The following is a 17,284-nucleotide window of genomic DNA, read 5'->3' on the forward strand; positions in this document are numbered from 1 at the left end:
TCAAAGAGTAGATTGCTATAGTTGTTGACTTCCCATCTTGTGTACCTATCCTATTCCACTGATCCACACCTCTGTTTCTTAGCCAGTACCAGGTAGTTTTGATGACTGCTGCCCTATAGTACAGTTTAATATCTGGTATGGCTAGGCCACCTTCCCTAGCATTTCTTTTCATTAATACCTTAGATAGTCTAGACCTCTTGTTCTTCCAGATGAATTTTGTTATTATTTTATCCAGCTCTGTAAAGTAATTTTTTGGTAGTTCTATTGGTATGGCACTGAATAAATAAATTAATTTAGGTAAAATTGTCATTTTTATTATATTAGCTCGGCTTAACCATGAGCAGCTGACGTTACTCCATTTAATTAGATCTGACTTTATTTGTGTGAGAAGTGTTTCATAATTGTGTTCATACTGGTCCTGGGTTTGTCTTGGCAGATAGACTCCCAAATATTTTATAGTGTCTACAGTAACTTTAAATGGAATTTCTCTTTCTATCTCTTGCTGTTGGCTTTGTTAGTAATGTATAGGAATGCCGAGGATTTATGTGGGTTTGTTTTATATCCTGCAACTTTGCTAAAGTTGTTTATTATTTCAAGTAGTTTTTTGCTTGATTCTCTAGGTTCTCTAAGTAGATCATCATTTCGTCTGCAAAAAGTGATAATTTAATTTCTTCTTTGCCACAAGCTCAGGATTTTGTGCTACAGGTTGGGCACAAATAGTTCGTGTGAATATTTGGAGTAGATACTGTAAATGTGCACATCTCACATTTCTTTTGAGCTGTTTCAGTTCTGTTTCACTCATAGAGCATGGCACCTTCTCTGATGAGGGCATGTCATGCTGGGTGGTCCTGTGCCAGTGTCTCCCATGTTATACAATCAATTCCAAAGGTCTTAAGAAATACCTTGAGAGTATCCTTGTATCACTTTTTCTTGCCACCATGTGAACGCTTGCTCAGTTCGAGTTTTCTGTAAAAGATTTTTTGGCAAGCATATGTATGGCATCTGAACAACATGGCCAGCCCATCATAGTTCCGCTCTATGCAGCAGTGTTCAGATGCTTGGCAGTTTAGTTTGAGAAAAAAACCTCAGTGTCTGGTACCTCATTCTGCCAGGTGATCTTCAGAATCTTCCTAACACAATTCAAGTGGAAGTGATTCCGTTTCCTGGCATGATGCTGGTAGACTGTCGAGGTTTCACAGGCATACAACAATGAAGTCAGCACCACAGCTCTGTAGATCTTCAGTCTGGTAGTCAGCCTAATACGTCTTCTCCCCCTTACTTTCCTTTGGAGGCTCCCAAACACTGAGCTAGCTCTGGCAATGCCTGCATCAACCTCATTATAAATGTGTACATCCCTGGAAAGTACACTACCAAGGTAAGTGAACTTATCTACGGCATTCAAAACTTTCTCCAAAACTGGTGTTTCCACGGACAGATGGTGCGGTGGCTGATGGAGCACTGGTGTTTCCTTGGTGTTAATTGTTAGGCCAAAATTAGCACAAGCAGCAGAGAATTGGTGCATACTTTGTTGCATCTTGGCTTCAGTGGCTGCATTGAGTGCACAATCATCTGCAAACAGAAAATCATGCACCAACTCTCCCTCCACTTTGGTCTTGGCTTGTAGCCTTTTCAGGTTGAAGAATTACCATCGTTGTGGTAGCTGACCTTGGTGCCATATTTGTCCTCACTGAAAGCGTTTGACAGTGTGACTGAAAACATCATGCTAAAAAGCATGGGAGTGAGCACACAGCCTTGTTTCACTCCATCAGGAAAGCATGAGAGCATTGTGCATTATCTAGAACCCGTTGAAGCATGCTGTCGTGAAGTTGATGTGCAATACTGATGAACTTCTCTGGGCAACCACACTTTTGACATAATTTTCCGTAAGCCCTCACGACTCACAGTATCAGAGGCCTTGGTCAGATCTACAGATGTTGTGTCCAGACCTCTGTTCTGCTTCTGGCATTTCTCCTGGAGTTGTCGGGCAACAAACACTATATCAACCATTCCTTGGCCCTTTATGGAGCCATACTGGCTCTCAGGTAGATGACCATCTTATAGGTCAAGGATCAGCTTGTTAAGGAGGACTCTGGCAAGAATCTTGGCAGCAGTGACTGAGAAAGACCCTCTCCCCACCCATGAACGTCAGAGATGGACAATGGAGGTGGCTTTGAACTCCTGGGAGATAACCTCCTTTTGCCATGTAACCTGGAAAATTCAGTCAGCTTTTGTGTGGGTAATGGTCCTTGTCCTCCCCACCTTGTAAATCTCAACTGTAATAGAACCAGAACCAGGTGCTTTGCCACAGGAGAGAGCCTAATGGCATTGGAAACTTCTTCAGTTGGAAATTTGTCTAGAGGGGGATTGGCTTCAACCCAAGGTCAATGGTCAGTGGCTTTAGCATTGGTTGATGATGGTCTGTTGAGAACATTATGGAAGCGTTTAGCCCACCTCTCCAGGATCATGTCCTTATCACTAATCAGTGTGGCTCCATCTACACTGAGTAGTTCAGAAGCACCATAAGTCTTTGGCCCATAAATAGCCTTTGGGGCATCTTTTTTTGTTTTGTTTTTTTTTAAATTTTTAAAAATTTATTTATTTAATTTATTTAATATATTTAGTTTTCAGCATTGATTTTCACAAGAGTTTGAATTATGAATTTTCACCCCATTTCTACCTTCCCCCCCACTCCAAGATGGCGTATATTCTGGTTGCCCCGTTCCCCAGTCAGCCCTCCCTTCTGTCACCCCACTCCCCTCCAATCCCCTTTTCCCTTCCTTTCTTGTAGGGCAAGATAAATTTCTATGCCCCATTCATTGCCTGTGTATGTAATTTCCTAGTTGCATGCAAAAACTTTTTTTTTTGTTTTTGAGCATCTGCTTTTAAAACTTTGAGTTCCAAATTCTCTCCCTTCTTCCCTTCCCACCGACCCTCCCTAAGAAGGCAAGCAATTCAACATAGGCCACATGTGTATCATTATGTAAAACCCTTCCACAATACTCATGTTGTGAAAGACTAACTATATTTTGCTCCTTCCTAACCTATCCCCCTTTATTGAATTTTCTCCCTTGACCCTGTCCCTTTTTGAAAGTGTTTGGTTTTGATTACCTCCTCCCCCTTTGATTACCTCCCTTCTATCATCCCCCACTTTTTTTATCTTCTTCCTCCTCCTGTGCTGTGGAGTAAGATACCCAATTGAGTGTGTATGGTATTCCCTCCTCAGGTCAAATCTGATGAGAGCAAAATTTACTCATTCCCCCTCACCTGCCCCCTCTTCCCTTCCTACAGAACCACTTTTTCTTGCCACTTTTATGGGAGATAATTTACCCCATTCTATCTCTCCCTTTCTCCCACTCTCAATATATTCCTCTCTCATCCCTTAATTTGATTTTATTTTTTTAGATATCATCCCTTCATATTCAACTCACCTGTACCCTCTGTCTATATATGTATGTGTATATATATATACACGCAAACACACACACATATATATGTACATACATAAACACACATATATATGTACATACACACACATATGTACGTATGTTCCCTTCAGCTACCCTAATACTGAGATCTCATGAATCATACACATCATCTTTCCATGTAGTAATGTAGACAAAACAGTTCAACTTTAGTAAGTCCCTTGTGATTTCTTTTTCTTGTTTACCTTTTCATGCTTCTCTTGATTCTTGTGTTTGAAAGTCATATTTTCTGTTCAGCTCTGGTCTTTTCACTGAGAAAGCTTGAAAGTCCTCTATTTTATTGGAAGTCCATATTTTGCCTTGGAGCATGATACTCAGTTTTGCTGGGTAGGTGATTCTTGGTTTTAATCCTAGCTCCGTTGACCTCCGGAATATCATATTCCAAGCCCTTCGATCCCTTAATGTAGAAGCTGCTAGATCTTGTGTTCTTCTGATTGTTTTTCCACAATATTCAAATTGTTTCTTTCTGGCTGCTTGCAGTATTTTCTCCTTGACCTGGGAGCTCTGGAATTTGGTGACAATATTCCTAAGAGTTTTCTTTTTGGGATCTATTTTGGGAGGCGATCTGTGGATTCTTTCAATTTCTATTTTACCCTCTGGCTCTAGAATATCAGGGCAGTTGTCCTTGATAATTTCTTGAAAGATGATATCTAGGCACTTTTTTTGATCATGGCTTTCAGGTAGTCCAATAATTTTTAAATTATCTCTCCTGGATCTATTTTCCAGGTCATTGGTTTTTCCAATGAGATAATTCACATTGTTTTCCACTTTTTCATTCCTTTGGTTCTGTTTGATAATACCTTGATCTCTCATAAAGTCACTAGCTTCCACTTGCTCCAATCTAATTTTTAAGATAGTATTTTCTTCAGTGGTCTTTTGGACCTCCTTTTCCATTTGGCTAATTCTGCCTTTTAAGGCATTCTTCTCCTCATTGGCTTTTTGGAGCTCTTTTGCCATTTGAGTTAGCCTATTTTTTAAGGTGTTGTTTTCTCCAGTATTTTTTTCTGTGTTTTTTTGGGTCTCCTTTAGCAAGTCATTGACTTGTTTTTCATGGTTTTCTCACATCCTTCTCATTTCTCTTCCCAGTTTTTCTTCTACTTCTCTAACTTGCTTTTCCAAATCCTTTTTGAGTTCTTCCATGGCCTGAGACCAGTTCATGTTTTTCTTGGAGGCTTTTGATGTAAGCTCTTTGACTTTGTTGACTTCTTCTGGCTGTATGTTTTGGTCTTCTTTGACACCAAAGAAAGATTCCAAAGTCTGAGACTGAATCTGAGTCCGTTTTCGCTGCCTGGCCATGTTCCCAACCAACTTACTTGACCCTTGAGTTTTTCGTTAGGGTATGACTGCTTGTAGAATAGAGAGTACTTTGTTCCAAGCTTGAGGGGATGCACTGTTGTTTTAGGAGCTTTTTCTATACAGCCAGCTCTGCCACTCCAGCACTCCTCCTTCCCCAAGAACCGCCAACCTGGACCTGACTCAGATCTAAGAAGGCTCTGCACTCCTGCTCTGATCTGCCACTTAATTCCTTCCACCAGGTGGGCCTGGGGCCAGAAGCCAACTGCAGCTGTAGTTCTGTAGCTGCACCACCTCCACTGCCTCCAGGGCAGTGGCTGAACTGCGAATTCCTTTCACTCCCCGTAGCTTTCCCCGCTAACCTTCTCTGTTGTCTTTGGTGTTTGTGGGTTGAGAAGTCTGGTAACTGCCACAGCTCACTGATTCAGGGTGCTAGGGCCTGTTCTGCCCGGCTCCTGGTCTGGTTGGTCTGCGTGGCCCACGCTGGGCTCCACTCCCAGCTCCATGCACAGTAGACCTCACCCAGTGACCATCCAGGCTGTCCTGGGGTGGAGCCCTGCTTCCTTCTGCTATTTTGTGGGTTCTGCAGTTCTAGAATTTGTTCAGAGTCATTTTTTATAGGTTTTTGAAGGGACTTGGCGGGGAGCTCATGCAAGTCCCTGCTTTCCAGCAGCCATCTTGGCTCCACCCCCCTTTGGGGCATCTTAAAAGCACTTTGGATCATTACTATCAGCATAAAACTAGTTTTATCTGCTTCTTACTGAGCCAAGAATCTTGCATATCTCTTAGCATTGCTTGTACTTTACTTTTGATGGAGTTAAATGTTCCTTCTTAGAGATGAATGAACTATCCTGATGGTAAACTCTGTGCAGTTCTCGTTTTTCATTTAGGAACCTCTGAATTTCACCATCATTCTCATCAAACTGGTCTTGATGTTTGCAAGTATTCTGACCCAGATGAGCATATACAGTGCTGTATATCAGATCTCTGAAAGCTGCCCACTCCTTTTCTGTTCCACTGTGGCCACCTGTGGGTTAGCTCAACTTTCCCTCCAACTTAACAACAAATTCTTCCTGCTCTGAGAAGCACTCTGATCTGTTGACCTCAAGTCTTCTGGGAGTCATTTTGCCTTGGGGCCACCACTTTAGTTGAATGTAGGTATTTAGCTTGGAGATGACAATTCTATGATCAGTTCGTCACTCTGCTCTACACGTTGCCTTCCTCACCCTCACATCCTGTCTGTGTCTTCTCCATACAGTCACATAGTCTACTAAATGCCAGTGTTTGCTGTGAGGGTGTATCCACCAAGTTTTATTGCATTTAGGTAAACGGAAAACAGTGTTGGCGATGAGAAGGTCATGAGCTGCACAAGTCTTCACTAGTAAGGAAGTCTGGTGGAGGGAGCTGGTTTAGGGGAGAAAATGATGAGTGCCATTTTGGACATGAATCTTGAGGTGTCTTATAATGGGCCTGGAGATACCTAGCAGGTAGTTGGTGCTGTGGAGGTGGAGTTCTGGTGAGCGATTGAGTAAAGATGCTTAAAACCATGAGAGCTCCTGAGATCTTGAGAGGAGGCCTGACTAAGGCTTGGAAGATGTGCTGGGACCTCCTAGGGATGAGGGATGGGTGATGATCCAGCAGAGGGAACCAGGAGGTAGAACACACCTAGGGAGGGAAGGAGATCTAGGAACAGGGTGTATTTGACCAGGGCTCAGGGTTCAGAGAGGTCAAAGACAGAACGTAGCATGAGCTTCCATTGATAACCTTGGAGAGGGAAGCGGGTCTCAGAAGCCAGGCTTCACGGGGCTTCCAGGGGAGGGAGGGAGGGTATGTGGAGACAGCAAGTGGAGGCGGAATTTTCCCCAGAACCTTGACTGTGAAGGGTAGGAGAGATTTGGGACAAGAGCCTCAGGGTTTTTAAAAGTCAGAGACAGGACATTTTTGTAAATAGCAGAGAAAGGCTGGTCGATAGTAGGAGTAGAAGATGAGAGAGACCCTAGGAATATGTGTGGCCTTCATGCTAGGCACAGCTCGTCACCAACCGGTTCTCGATCATGTACCTGCGTGTGTGGAGGTAGGCGCATTCAGTAGTGAAGTGGTTAGGAATCTCATTGGCCGGGGATGTCCCTCTGTCAGAGCCTGGCCACCCAGCAGATTTTAAAACCTGGGACCCAAGCAGGTCATTTCTTTTTTGGGGAGGGAAGGTAGGAATAGCGTGACACCAGACACAGGCAGAAAAGGATAAAGGAATAGCCAGCTGGGTTTAGAAGGAAAATTTGGGGCAGTTAGAGAAGCTTCAGGAGAACTCAGGGCCTTGTCTGGAGCATTTTCTAGGAGAGTGTGAAGGGCCTCGGGAGCTGAGCCGCTTCCAGGGATGCTTCTCTCAGCAGCAGCCCTCTGCCAGCATCCTTCAGTGAAGCGGCATCTCTCTCGTTCCCATCCTGCCATCTTCCTTTCTGAGCATTGCCTAAGGAGCTCCCCAATCCTTTCTTTCCCCTCTGGAAGAGTCGTAGCTTTCAAAACACGGGATCCCGACCTTCTGTCTCCCTTGGAGACATTCCTGAATATCTTTGTTCTAAACAGTGCAGTTTTGTGACTATGGGGTTTTCTAGATACGGGCACTAGGGGGTGCCATAGTGCATACAGCACCAGGCCTGGAGTTAGGAAAACTCCTCTTCCTGAGTTCAAATCTGGCCTTAGACACTTCCTAGCTGCGAGATCCTGGGCCAGTCGCTTAACTTTGTTTGCCTCAGTTTCCTGGGGAAGGAAATGACAGATCACTTCAGTATCTTTGCCAAGAAAATCTCCACCCCAGTGGGGTCCTAAAGAGTCAGACATGACTGAAAAACAGCTCAACAGCATTTTCTAGATGACTACTTTAAAAAATATATATTTCATTTTTTCCAGTTACAGGCAAAGATAGGTTTCAGCATTCATTTTTTTATAACATTTTGAATTCCAAATTTTTCTGCCTTTCCCCACCCCCGCAAGATGGCAAGCTATCTGATAAAGGTTATACGTGTGCAGGCATGAAAACATATTTCCACATTAGTCATGTTGTGAAAGAGGAAATAGAACAAAAGGGAAAAACCACGAAAAAAAGTGAAAATAGTATGCTTCATAGATGATGACGTTAAAGAATGTTGTAGAGTGGAATCTCCTTCAGGTTCAGGTTGCACTAGATGGCCACTGGGGCCCCTTCCCACTGAGGGGCAGCGATCCCATGACTTTTCTCCTTGGGATTAGGTCACTTCTGTCTTGTCCCAAATGATATGAACCTTTGCCAAGAATGGGAAAGTTCATTCCCTTTTCAAGAGGTCACTCAGGTCATCTGATTTTTTTTTTCCACCAATGGATGCACTTTACATGTGTGCAGCCATGCAGAGTGGGGTTTTGTCCAAGGATGCCATTAGAAAGAGGTTCTCTGAGCTAAAGAGGGTTACTGAAGACTCTTGGGTAGTTTATTTTTGGCGTTTTCATTTGTAAGATGAAGGTTAGATTTAATCTCCAAGGACCCTGGCAGAAGTCAGACCTTCACAGATTGAGGAGGGGTTTACAGGTTCATCCTGGGGAGGTAACAAGACTCAAGCAGAGCCAGTTCTCTCCTTCGGTCCCCCCTGAGCTCTGACTTGGGAGTGTTATCGGCCCGTGTGAAGGGGCTTCCAGCCTCCAAAGGGAATGAGAGGGGGCTGCTTTGCTTGCTTCCTCAAAGGTCAGTGTGAGCAAGGTCCTTTGCCAACCCTGAAGCATTCTAGAGAGCTAAGGAGTCTTGGCAGCACTTGCTCCAGAACGATCCCCTTGGCCAAGTATGAGGAGCCTTTGAAGGCTTGTAGAGGGCATCCTCAAGACCACCACAGCCTAGGATCACATGGGGACCCTTGCAAAGAGGTGGTATAGTGGGTAGTGCACCTGGAGGCAGGAAGACCAGTTCAAATCCAGCCTCTGACAGTTCCTCGTATGACCCTGGACAAGTCACTGATCTCTCTTTGCCTCAGTTTCCACAGCTGAAAATAGGGGCCACTATCAGGGTTATTATGAGGACCAAATGAGATGAAAATTGTAAAAAGCTCTTTGCTCAGAGCCTGGCGTAGAGTAAGTGCTCTATAAATCCTTGTTCCCTTCACTTGCAGGCCTGTGAGGCCTATCTCTATTTTATAGAGCAACTCAGCCTGAGGGAAGCTCAGTGGTTTGCCCAGGGTGACCCACCTAATAAATATCAGTGGCAGATTTTGAACCCTGATCCTTCCTGACTGCCAAGTCCAGTGTTTGAGCCACTATATGCTGTCCTTTCCTTGTGAAAGCCATAAGACTAGTTAAGTCACCAAATGAGATGTAAGCCTCAGGATGGCAGCGTCCTGAGGGACTAGGGCAGGATGTGGCAAGGGCCACTGAGAACGATCGTCCTTAATTCAAAATATTTTTCACTCACTAAAATAATTATCAAGTGATACATTTTTTTTGTGACCTTTGGTGCCTGTAACACCCTAGGTAAGGATTTCTTTTTGGAAAATACAAATCTAAAAGCTCAGTAAGATAGGACTGAACAAGCTGAAAGGAAGAAAACCTGAACCTTTTATGGCTTTAAAAATCTCTGTTACAGAACATGTATCTTTGTGCAGCCCCCTTGAGCCTTTTGACTTTTTCAGACCTGCTATTCATGGCATACATTGTGTCATATCCTCTTTGGCAAACTGGGAATGGTTCCTAGACCTTTTTTTATTACATCAAGTGCACCTGGGACATGAGTAAATTAAGGAGGAAGAAATCAATTTCACTTTCATATCTGTTATGAAATCATTTTCTTCCTAGATAGACCATTTGAACTTTTAATATGCAGTGAATAAGAAAACATTTAAAAGAAATCAGTGACCCACCTATTTTTAGTAAGTGAGACTAGTCTGGCATCTGAAAGAACCCAAGTACGGTTTGTTCTTTCTTTTTTCTTTCTGTAATGTTTTCTTTGGAATAGAGGGCAGCTGCTTGGTTTAGGAGGGTGAAGCAGAGGGCACTTTGCACAAATGTGGGGAGATTTTTTTACCCTAATGATATAGTGATCCTTGCCTGGGATTATCTGTGCCCCTCGCAGTGACAGCTGCAGACACACACACACACACACAGTCTCTCTCTCTCTCTCTCTCCCTCTCTCTCTCTCTCTCTCTCTCTCTCCCTCTCCCTCTCCCTCTCCCTCTCCCTTTCCCTCTCCCCCTCCCTCCTTCCACTGGCTCCCATGCTCAGAGGCCTTGGTCCTGGGCTGGGGCATAGCTGGTCACAGAGCACAAATTGCAGGACAGTGTTTAGGGGGCCCATATGTAGATGGCAGGCATCATCAGTAGTGATTTCCAGCTAGAGAGGCAGACTGTGGTTGTAGCAGGTAATTGGGGTCAGGAGAAGCCATCAGTGGCTCTGGCCCAGTGGGGATCAGGAAGGATCATGAATGAAGATGGACATGAAGGGCGTGAGGTTGTCTCCCAGGGCTGGTAGTGTCACTTTGGTCAGGTCGGCCACCTGTGCGTTTGTGTTTCCTCAGGAAGAAATGGAGAGGTTTAAACGAGATGAATCCAGCTTCGAGTCCATGATCCTGTGCCTCTCTGCTCTCACATGGCACAGAGAGCAGACATCAGTGCGGTTCAGATCAAAAGTTAGTAGGGACGTGACCAGCGAGGGGAGGATAAGTCCTGGAGCTGGAGTCAGGAAAACTCAGGTTCACTTACTGCCTTGGACACTCTCCAGTCGTGTGACCTTGGCTGGTCACTTAACCTTGGTCTGCCTCATTTTCTCGTGTGTGTGTGTGTGTGTGTGTGTGTGTGTGTGTGTGTGAACCTTAAAGTGCTATGTAAGTGCTAGCTATTATTATCCTCATGACTCCTCAAACTTTTCCTCAGTAGGGGTTGTGCATAAGAGATAAAGCATTTTCAGCTGCCTCCATAGTCTGGGGCACCAAGAACCTTAACGAGATAGAAGGCTCATCCCTAACCCTTGGTGAACAGAATCAGGACCCTCTCCCCCATCACTCACTGACCTTCCCCACTTTCCAGTGCTGCAGAAAATCTAAAGCCAGAAGCTTTAGTCTGAGACAACAGCCTGGCAGTGCTTTGTGCTACAGCAGGGTTCAGCCAGAGGCTTGGAAAGCAGAGGAAAGTGTGACAGGACACCTTGTGTGGGGCTCGGTGGCACTCTCTGAGCCAGGGGAGAGAGCCCAGCATCCAGCTAGGGCTGATTTTTTTTGTCCCCAGAAATCATTTGGGACAGGGACTAAAGGGCCGCTGAAATGTCAGTGGCCCGGTGTGGAATACAGCTTTGAAGTCCAGCCCCTGGGAAACCTCCATCAAAGGAGTCAGAAAGCGAACAATAGAGGATATAAGAAAACAGATGGATCTCAGGAGGAAGAAAATTCAGTGAAGGGCCTTGTGTGTAAGCAGACCAACAGGGAAAATATTAGTAACAGAAGGGGATATGGCCTTCAGATCATCCAAAAGAGGCCACACATCTATAAATAAATGTTGTTACAATATTGGATGAAGGGAAAGGAATCCATGCCTGATAAGTTAGAGGACCCTGTGGATTCTCAAGAGATTATGGCACCACAGTGGAATGTTCCTAAATGGTCCAAAAGAGAAGTAAGAATTGTGAAAGAAAAATGTATGACCTGAGAAGCAGAGGTAGTCGGTAACTAGAAAAACTTGAGTCCACTGTGGTAAGAATCACCAAAGAAACAAAAGAGAAAATAACCCATTGGGATGCAAATACAGAGAAGTGAAGGACAATCTGGAAGATGAAGCAGTAACGTTAAAAGAAAACATTCTCTGTACAAGCAAAACATTTGATCTTGACAGGATGTATAGAAATAATTTAGAGATTATAGATCTCCCAGAGGAATATGAGTCAAAAAACCTGAATATATCACAATGCAAGAAATAATTCCAAAAAATTGCCTGGAACTTTTGAGCACAGAAAACAAAGTGACAATTGAAAGAACACACAGATTGCTTAAGACATAATTAACAGACATTTACTAAGGGCTGCCTGGGTGCCATGCTAAGCTCTGGAACACAAATACACACAAAAAAGGAACTGATGGTCTGAGTTATTCCAGAGTCTCCAGGCAGAGAGGACTTCTGAGGGGTGAGCTCTAGGGTCACAGTGACCTTCCAGGAGTCTGATGGCAAAGGCCAGAGGAGTGCATCCCCTGTAAACTTCAGCCTAACTATTGATGGAAAAAGATGCTTGGTCCGTCAGAGGACATGTTTGAAGCTTTCCTAGAAAGAAAACCAAACCTGAAGAGGTTACCTGCTCCTCAAACACCATAGACACCAGAAATACAAGAATGGAAACAGAAACAGCAACCAAGGATGAGAACAGAATGATGACAGAGACACCAGTAAGGTCTAAGTGAACACGAGAAAAGGGTGAAAGTGGAATTTAATACATGATGGTGGAAAGATAGGCCTGAGCCATCATGGACTAAACCTCACAACACTACCTACAGATGAATTAAGAGTTTGTTTTTGTGGGACTAAATTACAAAATGAGATGGCACATAAAAAAGGGAAGGGGAGGAAGATGAGAGGTTAATATGTAATGTACCCTAATTAAATCCAAGGCTGACAATGAAAGGAAAATACCTCCTTTAGTCCCTCAGGAACATGAGATCCTAAGGAGAATGGGCAAAGAGGCAAAAGGAGGGATTGAAATGGGGAAGAAACGGGGACACTCCCATGCAGAAGAGAGATAGTCTATAAAGGGAGATGGAGACCTTGCAAAGAGTATGATTTGCCAGGATTTGGGAGCTCAAAGAAACTACTCATCTGGCCTCAGAAAAGGGGGAATCAGAGCTCCTGGGGAGCTACTAATTGAGATAATTAATAGCCTCAGCAAAGTTGCAGGCTACAAAATAAATCCTCAGAAATCAAGAGCATTTATATATAATGATAACAGGATCCAAGAGGCAATAATAGGGAAATCCCATTTCAAGTAACTACAAAACTCATCAACTATCTGGAGATCAACCTACCAAAACCACAAAATGCCTGTATATATTCAGTTCAAAATGCTCCTTAAAGAAATAAAGAATAACTCTAATTGCTGGAGGTCTATTCAGTGCTTGTGGCTGAGCCATTCTAATGTAATAAAAAAAGTGACAGTGCTCCTGAAGTGAATTTATAGTTTCAGTGCTATACCAATTAATATATGTTGTAGAACTTGACAAAATAACCAAATTCATTTTGAAATTCATTACAATCCAAGAAATTTAGAAATTCAAGGGAAATAATAAAAAGATATAGGGATGAAACAGGAGTAGGACCTCCAGACCTCAAACTGTATTTTGAAGAAGCAGTCATCAAAACCATCTGGAATTATTTTAAAAACTAGAGAGGTAGGTCAGTGGAACAGACTGGACAAGGGAAAATTAGAAACAATGAAACCCAATAACCCAGGGTTGAGTAAACCAGTCAGGGAGAGCTCCCTATTTGATAAAAACTATTGGGAAAACTGGAAATATAGGCTTCAACAGTATCTTACTTATACCACACTCCACATTACATTCTAAATGGATTTGTGGCCTTGAAGCAGATATATACCTATCACAGCATGAGCAGGAGATATATTCTTAACCAAACAAGGGGTAGAGTCTATTTAAAAAGATAAAATAAGTAACTTTTGATTACATGAAAGTGAAAAGCTTCTACACAAACAAAATCAGTGTACCTAGGATAAGGACAGGTTGAATGAATAAGTTTTTAGTTCAGATTTCTCTGATAAGGGGTTTAATATGCAAGATTAAAACTTTCTCTCTCTCTCTCTCTCTCTCTCTCTCTCTCTCTCTCTCTCTGTCTCTGTCTCCTTCTCTCTCTTTCATGTATATATACATACAAATACATATATATGACCCAGAAGTGAGTCAAATGATATAAACAAACAGTTCTCAAAAAAGAATTGCAAAATATTAACAGTATATGAAAGCATTCTCCAATTCATTAATAAGAGAAATAAAAATTTAAAAAACCTAAGGTTTTACATCACATCCTGCAAATTGGCAAAGACAACAAAAGATAGCAAGTTGGAGGAAGAGAGGCACGCTAGTGCATTGTTTGTGCAGCTGCGAATCAAAATAGCTTTGGAAAGCTATTTGGAATTATTAAATGAAATGACTAAAATGTTCATACTGCTTGTCCCATTGATTCATTTATCAGCCTTATTCCCCAAGGAGGTGATTGATAAGAAGAAAATCTCCGTTTACACCAAAACACTTAAGGTTGCCCCTTTTGTTACAGCAAAGAATTGAAGCAAAGTACATGCACATTAATTGGGTAATGGCTAAACATATTGTGGTATGTGAATATAATGGAGTACAACATGGAATATTACCTATTATAAGAAATGTGACGAATACAGAAAAACATGGAAAAATCTATATAAATGAATGCAGAATAAAGTAAGCAGAGACAGGAAAATAATATACACAGTGCTTACTTGTAAATGGAAAATAAAAAAACCCCTAAAAACAAAATTACAAAATTATACAGAACAGGTGTGGCTTGGAAAAAAGAAATGAGCAGATGCCCCCTCCCTGCTTTTGCATAGGGAAGAGGTCTACAAATGTTGTATGTTGCACATATTTTCAGATTTTTTAAATTTATTGATCAAGGATGCTGATTTTCCCCCTGTATCTTTTTTAATCTTTAAAACATACTGTTTTTACATGGAATGCTCTCTGGGTAGGGGAGAGAGTCTAGGTGAAATTAGGGTGCTGTAAAAAAAAAAACCAAACAAAAGACATCAATTAAGAACTCATTTAAGGCAAAATAAATGAATAGTTTCAAAGGTCAAAGTCATGTGTTATGTATTCAGCATTTAAAGGAATAATATGGTGAGATTAAGTTTTAATTTTCTGAATTTTCAGTCTTCTCTTCATCCTTGGAAATTATAAGTTTCTGCAAGTCGGGCAGCCAGAGGTAGAACCATAGAAAGAAGAGAGTCTGTGTAGCCTGCAGACTTGTTATTTAATCAGTTTTTATATAAGCGATCTTTGAAATAATTTTATACAGTTTTTATAGATGTTGTCAAATTTAAAAGGGCTCTTGTTTCTTTTTTTAGAGAAATACTCCTTAAGGAAACAGAAATGAAGATGTGTTTTAAGCATTAATGGGCTTCTTATTTTCAAAAATGAAAAAATAAATATGTTCTTTTCAGTCAAAGGCCAAGTACTGACCATGGGTGCTCTTAATAGAAGGGTTTTGAATGCACCAAGTTGTCAGTTGTTTCCCAGGTGAGGTGGCTTTGGTCAGACCAGTTGGCCCCTCTCTGTTCCTCCCCATTCTAAAATGTTGAGGGTGTTAGAAACATTTTTACGTTGTCTAGGAATAAACGATACTCGTTGGGAAGCCAGGAACGTTTTAATTATAGTTTACATTTATTTGGTCTGAATAAATGGGCACATCCCCTGAACAGAGTACGGGAGAAAGTACAAAGGACTCAGATGGTCATCAGCCCTTTTATTGACCCCTACATCGAATCTCCCGCCTGGCTTTTCATTGGCCAGATGCAAACTCCTGACTGCCTACATCATGTCCTCCTCAAATGGCTCCTTTAAGCATGTGTCTAACCTTTCACCTGACCAACCAGAGGCCTGGTTTTTGCTAAAGCTGGAGGGGGGAAAGGGAGAGGGGGAGGAAGAGGAATACTTTCAACTCTGTGGAAACAAAACTGCCCCCCCCCCCCCATTTCTTACAAGGGCATCCCTCCAGAGCCAGTGTGAAGCAGCTTTGGGAAGAGGAGTCAGAGCCATAAGGTTGCCCATGCCAGAGCGTTCCCAGTGTCCCATGATGAAGGGACTCTTGTATCATTAGGAGCAGACGTTTCCATGTCATGTTGGTAGAGTTTGCACTGATTGAGGTCTTTGTGACTCTTTTATTGTAGGATCAGATTGGATCAGAAAAGGGCTGTTTCTTTGTTCTTCAGCCCCTACCCAGTCACCCTGGCCCATCTCATCTTTCTGCATGCCTGACTGGCAGCATGTTTAAAAGTGTTGCCCTTTTCACATTTATCTTTCTGTCTGCTGCTCAACAAGCCTACCCCGTAACAAAGATTAGAAAGATAAACAGATTCAGTAAAACCAGTAACCATTGATTATATGCTTACTATGTGTCAGGAACTGTATTAATTGCTAAGGATACAAAAAGAGACAAAAACAGCCCCTGCCTTAAGAGCTTACATTCTAACGGAGGTGATAGTGTGTCAACAGCCAGGTACATTCAAGAGATGTACAGTAGGCTGAACATAACCTTGAAGCGGGAGGCTTTAGCCAAGAGCCAAGAATGGCCTTATGTGGAGGTATCTGGGTAGGGTCCCGACTGGGTGAGAGATCCTAAGAGAGAGAGCCGGGGTGGGGGGGGGGGTGCTAGAGTGTTCCATGCATGGTGGGGATAGCCAGGGTCAAGGCTTCCTCCTCCCCCTTTCTCCCTTCCCCCTCCCCCGCCTTCTCCCCTCCCCCTCCTCATGTTTGAGGATCAGTGAGTCGGTCCCCATGGCTCTTGGTCCAGAATCTAAAGGGTGGAAGAAAGTATAAGGAGCCTGGAAAGGGAGCAAAGCGCCAGGTCATGAAGAGCACTGAGTACAAAAGAGAGGGTTCTGTGCTTCAGGGGGTCCAGGGAGGAAGGTGGTTTTCTTTTCTCCCTCTGGGTGTGCCCAGGGCCCTCCTGGTTCCATCGTGCTTCGTGTCTCTTTGGCGTTCCCTTCTACTCTTCTGTGGTGCTTGTGTGTGTTGTTTCCCTGGTTCTGCTGACTCACCTCTGCATCAGTCCATGAAGGCCTCCAGTCACTTTTTCACCCTCCCTTCCTGCCAGGTGGAGGAAGAACTTCAGGAACAGGAATTCCTGGACCGATGCCTCCAGGAGATGCTGGATGAAGAAGACCAGGACTGGTTCATTCCCTCTCGAGACCTGCCTCAAGGCATTGGGCAGCTGCAGCAGCAGCTCAACGGACTTTCTGTCGGTGACAGTCACAGTTCAGAAGATATTTTGGTAAGGCTCCCTTGGGGGAACGCTGTTGTGAGAGCACCTCCAGGTTTGCTCTGGGCCCTCCGTAGTGGATTCTCCTTTTGTCCTACTGACTTGAGAGAGGAGACTGCCATTGCGGGGAGGGTGAAAGCTGAGTCTGGGCATAGTGTGGTGTAGCTTGCCTTCCTCCTCAGCTGTCGTCCCTTCCTACCGTCCCTGAGAGCCTCTCCTTAGTAGGGTTCTGAGTCACATAGGAATTGGCCTGGGGGCATGAGGAGGGTTCTTCAAGGCCTAGAACTTAGGAGCCCAAACCTGTTCTACATTCTAGCTTAGGAATGAGCTTATTTCAGCGTCCAGGCAACATAGCTGTAAGGCCACTTTGGCCAGCAGCTTTGTGAAGGGTTTGAGTATTTGTTCACTCATGAGCAAACAGCCTTCTAAAATCAGAAGTTAAGGGTGCTAATTAACCGAGGTGATTTAATGTCTGAATAAAAGCACGTCAGTCTTACCCTG

At 43.3% G+C, this 17,284-nt stretch overlaps 1 protein-coding gene across 3 annotated transcripts in view; it reads left to right on the forward strand.

Moving 5' to 3' along the window:
* PAIP2B (poly(A) binding protein interacting protein 2B) overlaps positions 1-17,284 on the forward strand; it is a 74,984-nt gene that overhangs the window by 52,567 nt on the left and 5,133 nt on the right. For all 3 annotated transcript variants that reach the window (XM_036753107.1, XM_036753109.1, XM_036753108.1), the window contains exon 3: positions 16,619-16,795. In XM_036753107.1, coding sequence (XP_036609002.1) covers positions 16,619-16,795 — 177 coding nt within the window. The remainder of the gene's footprint in view (positions 1-16,618; positions 16,796-17,284) is intronic.

This window comes from Trichosurus vulpecula, chromosome 3 (assembly GCF_011100635.1).
Source record: "Trichosurus vulpecula isolate mTriVul1 chromosome 3, mTriVul1.pri, whole genome shotgun sequence".
NCBI lineage: Eukaryota > Metazoa > Chordata > Mammalia > Diprotodontia > Phalangeridae > Trichosurus > Trichosurus vulpecula.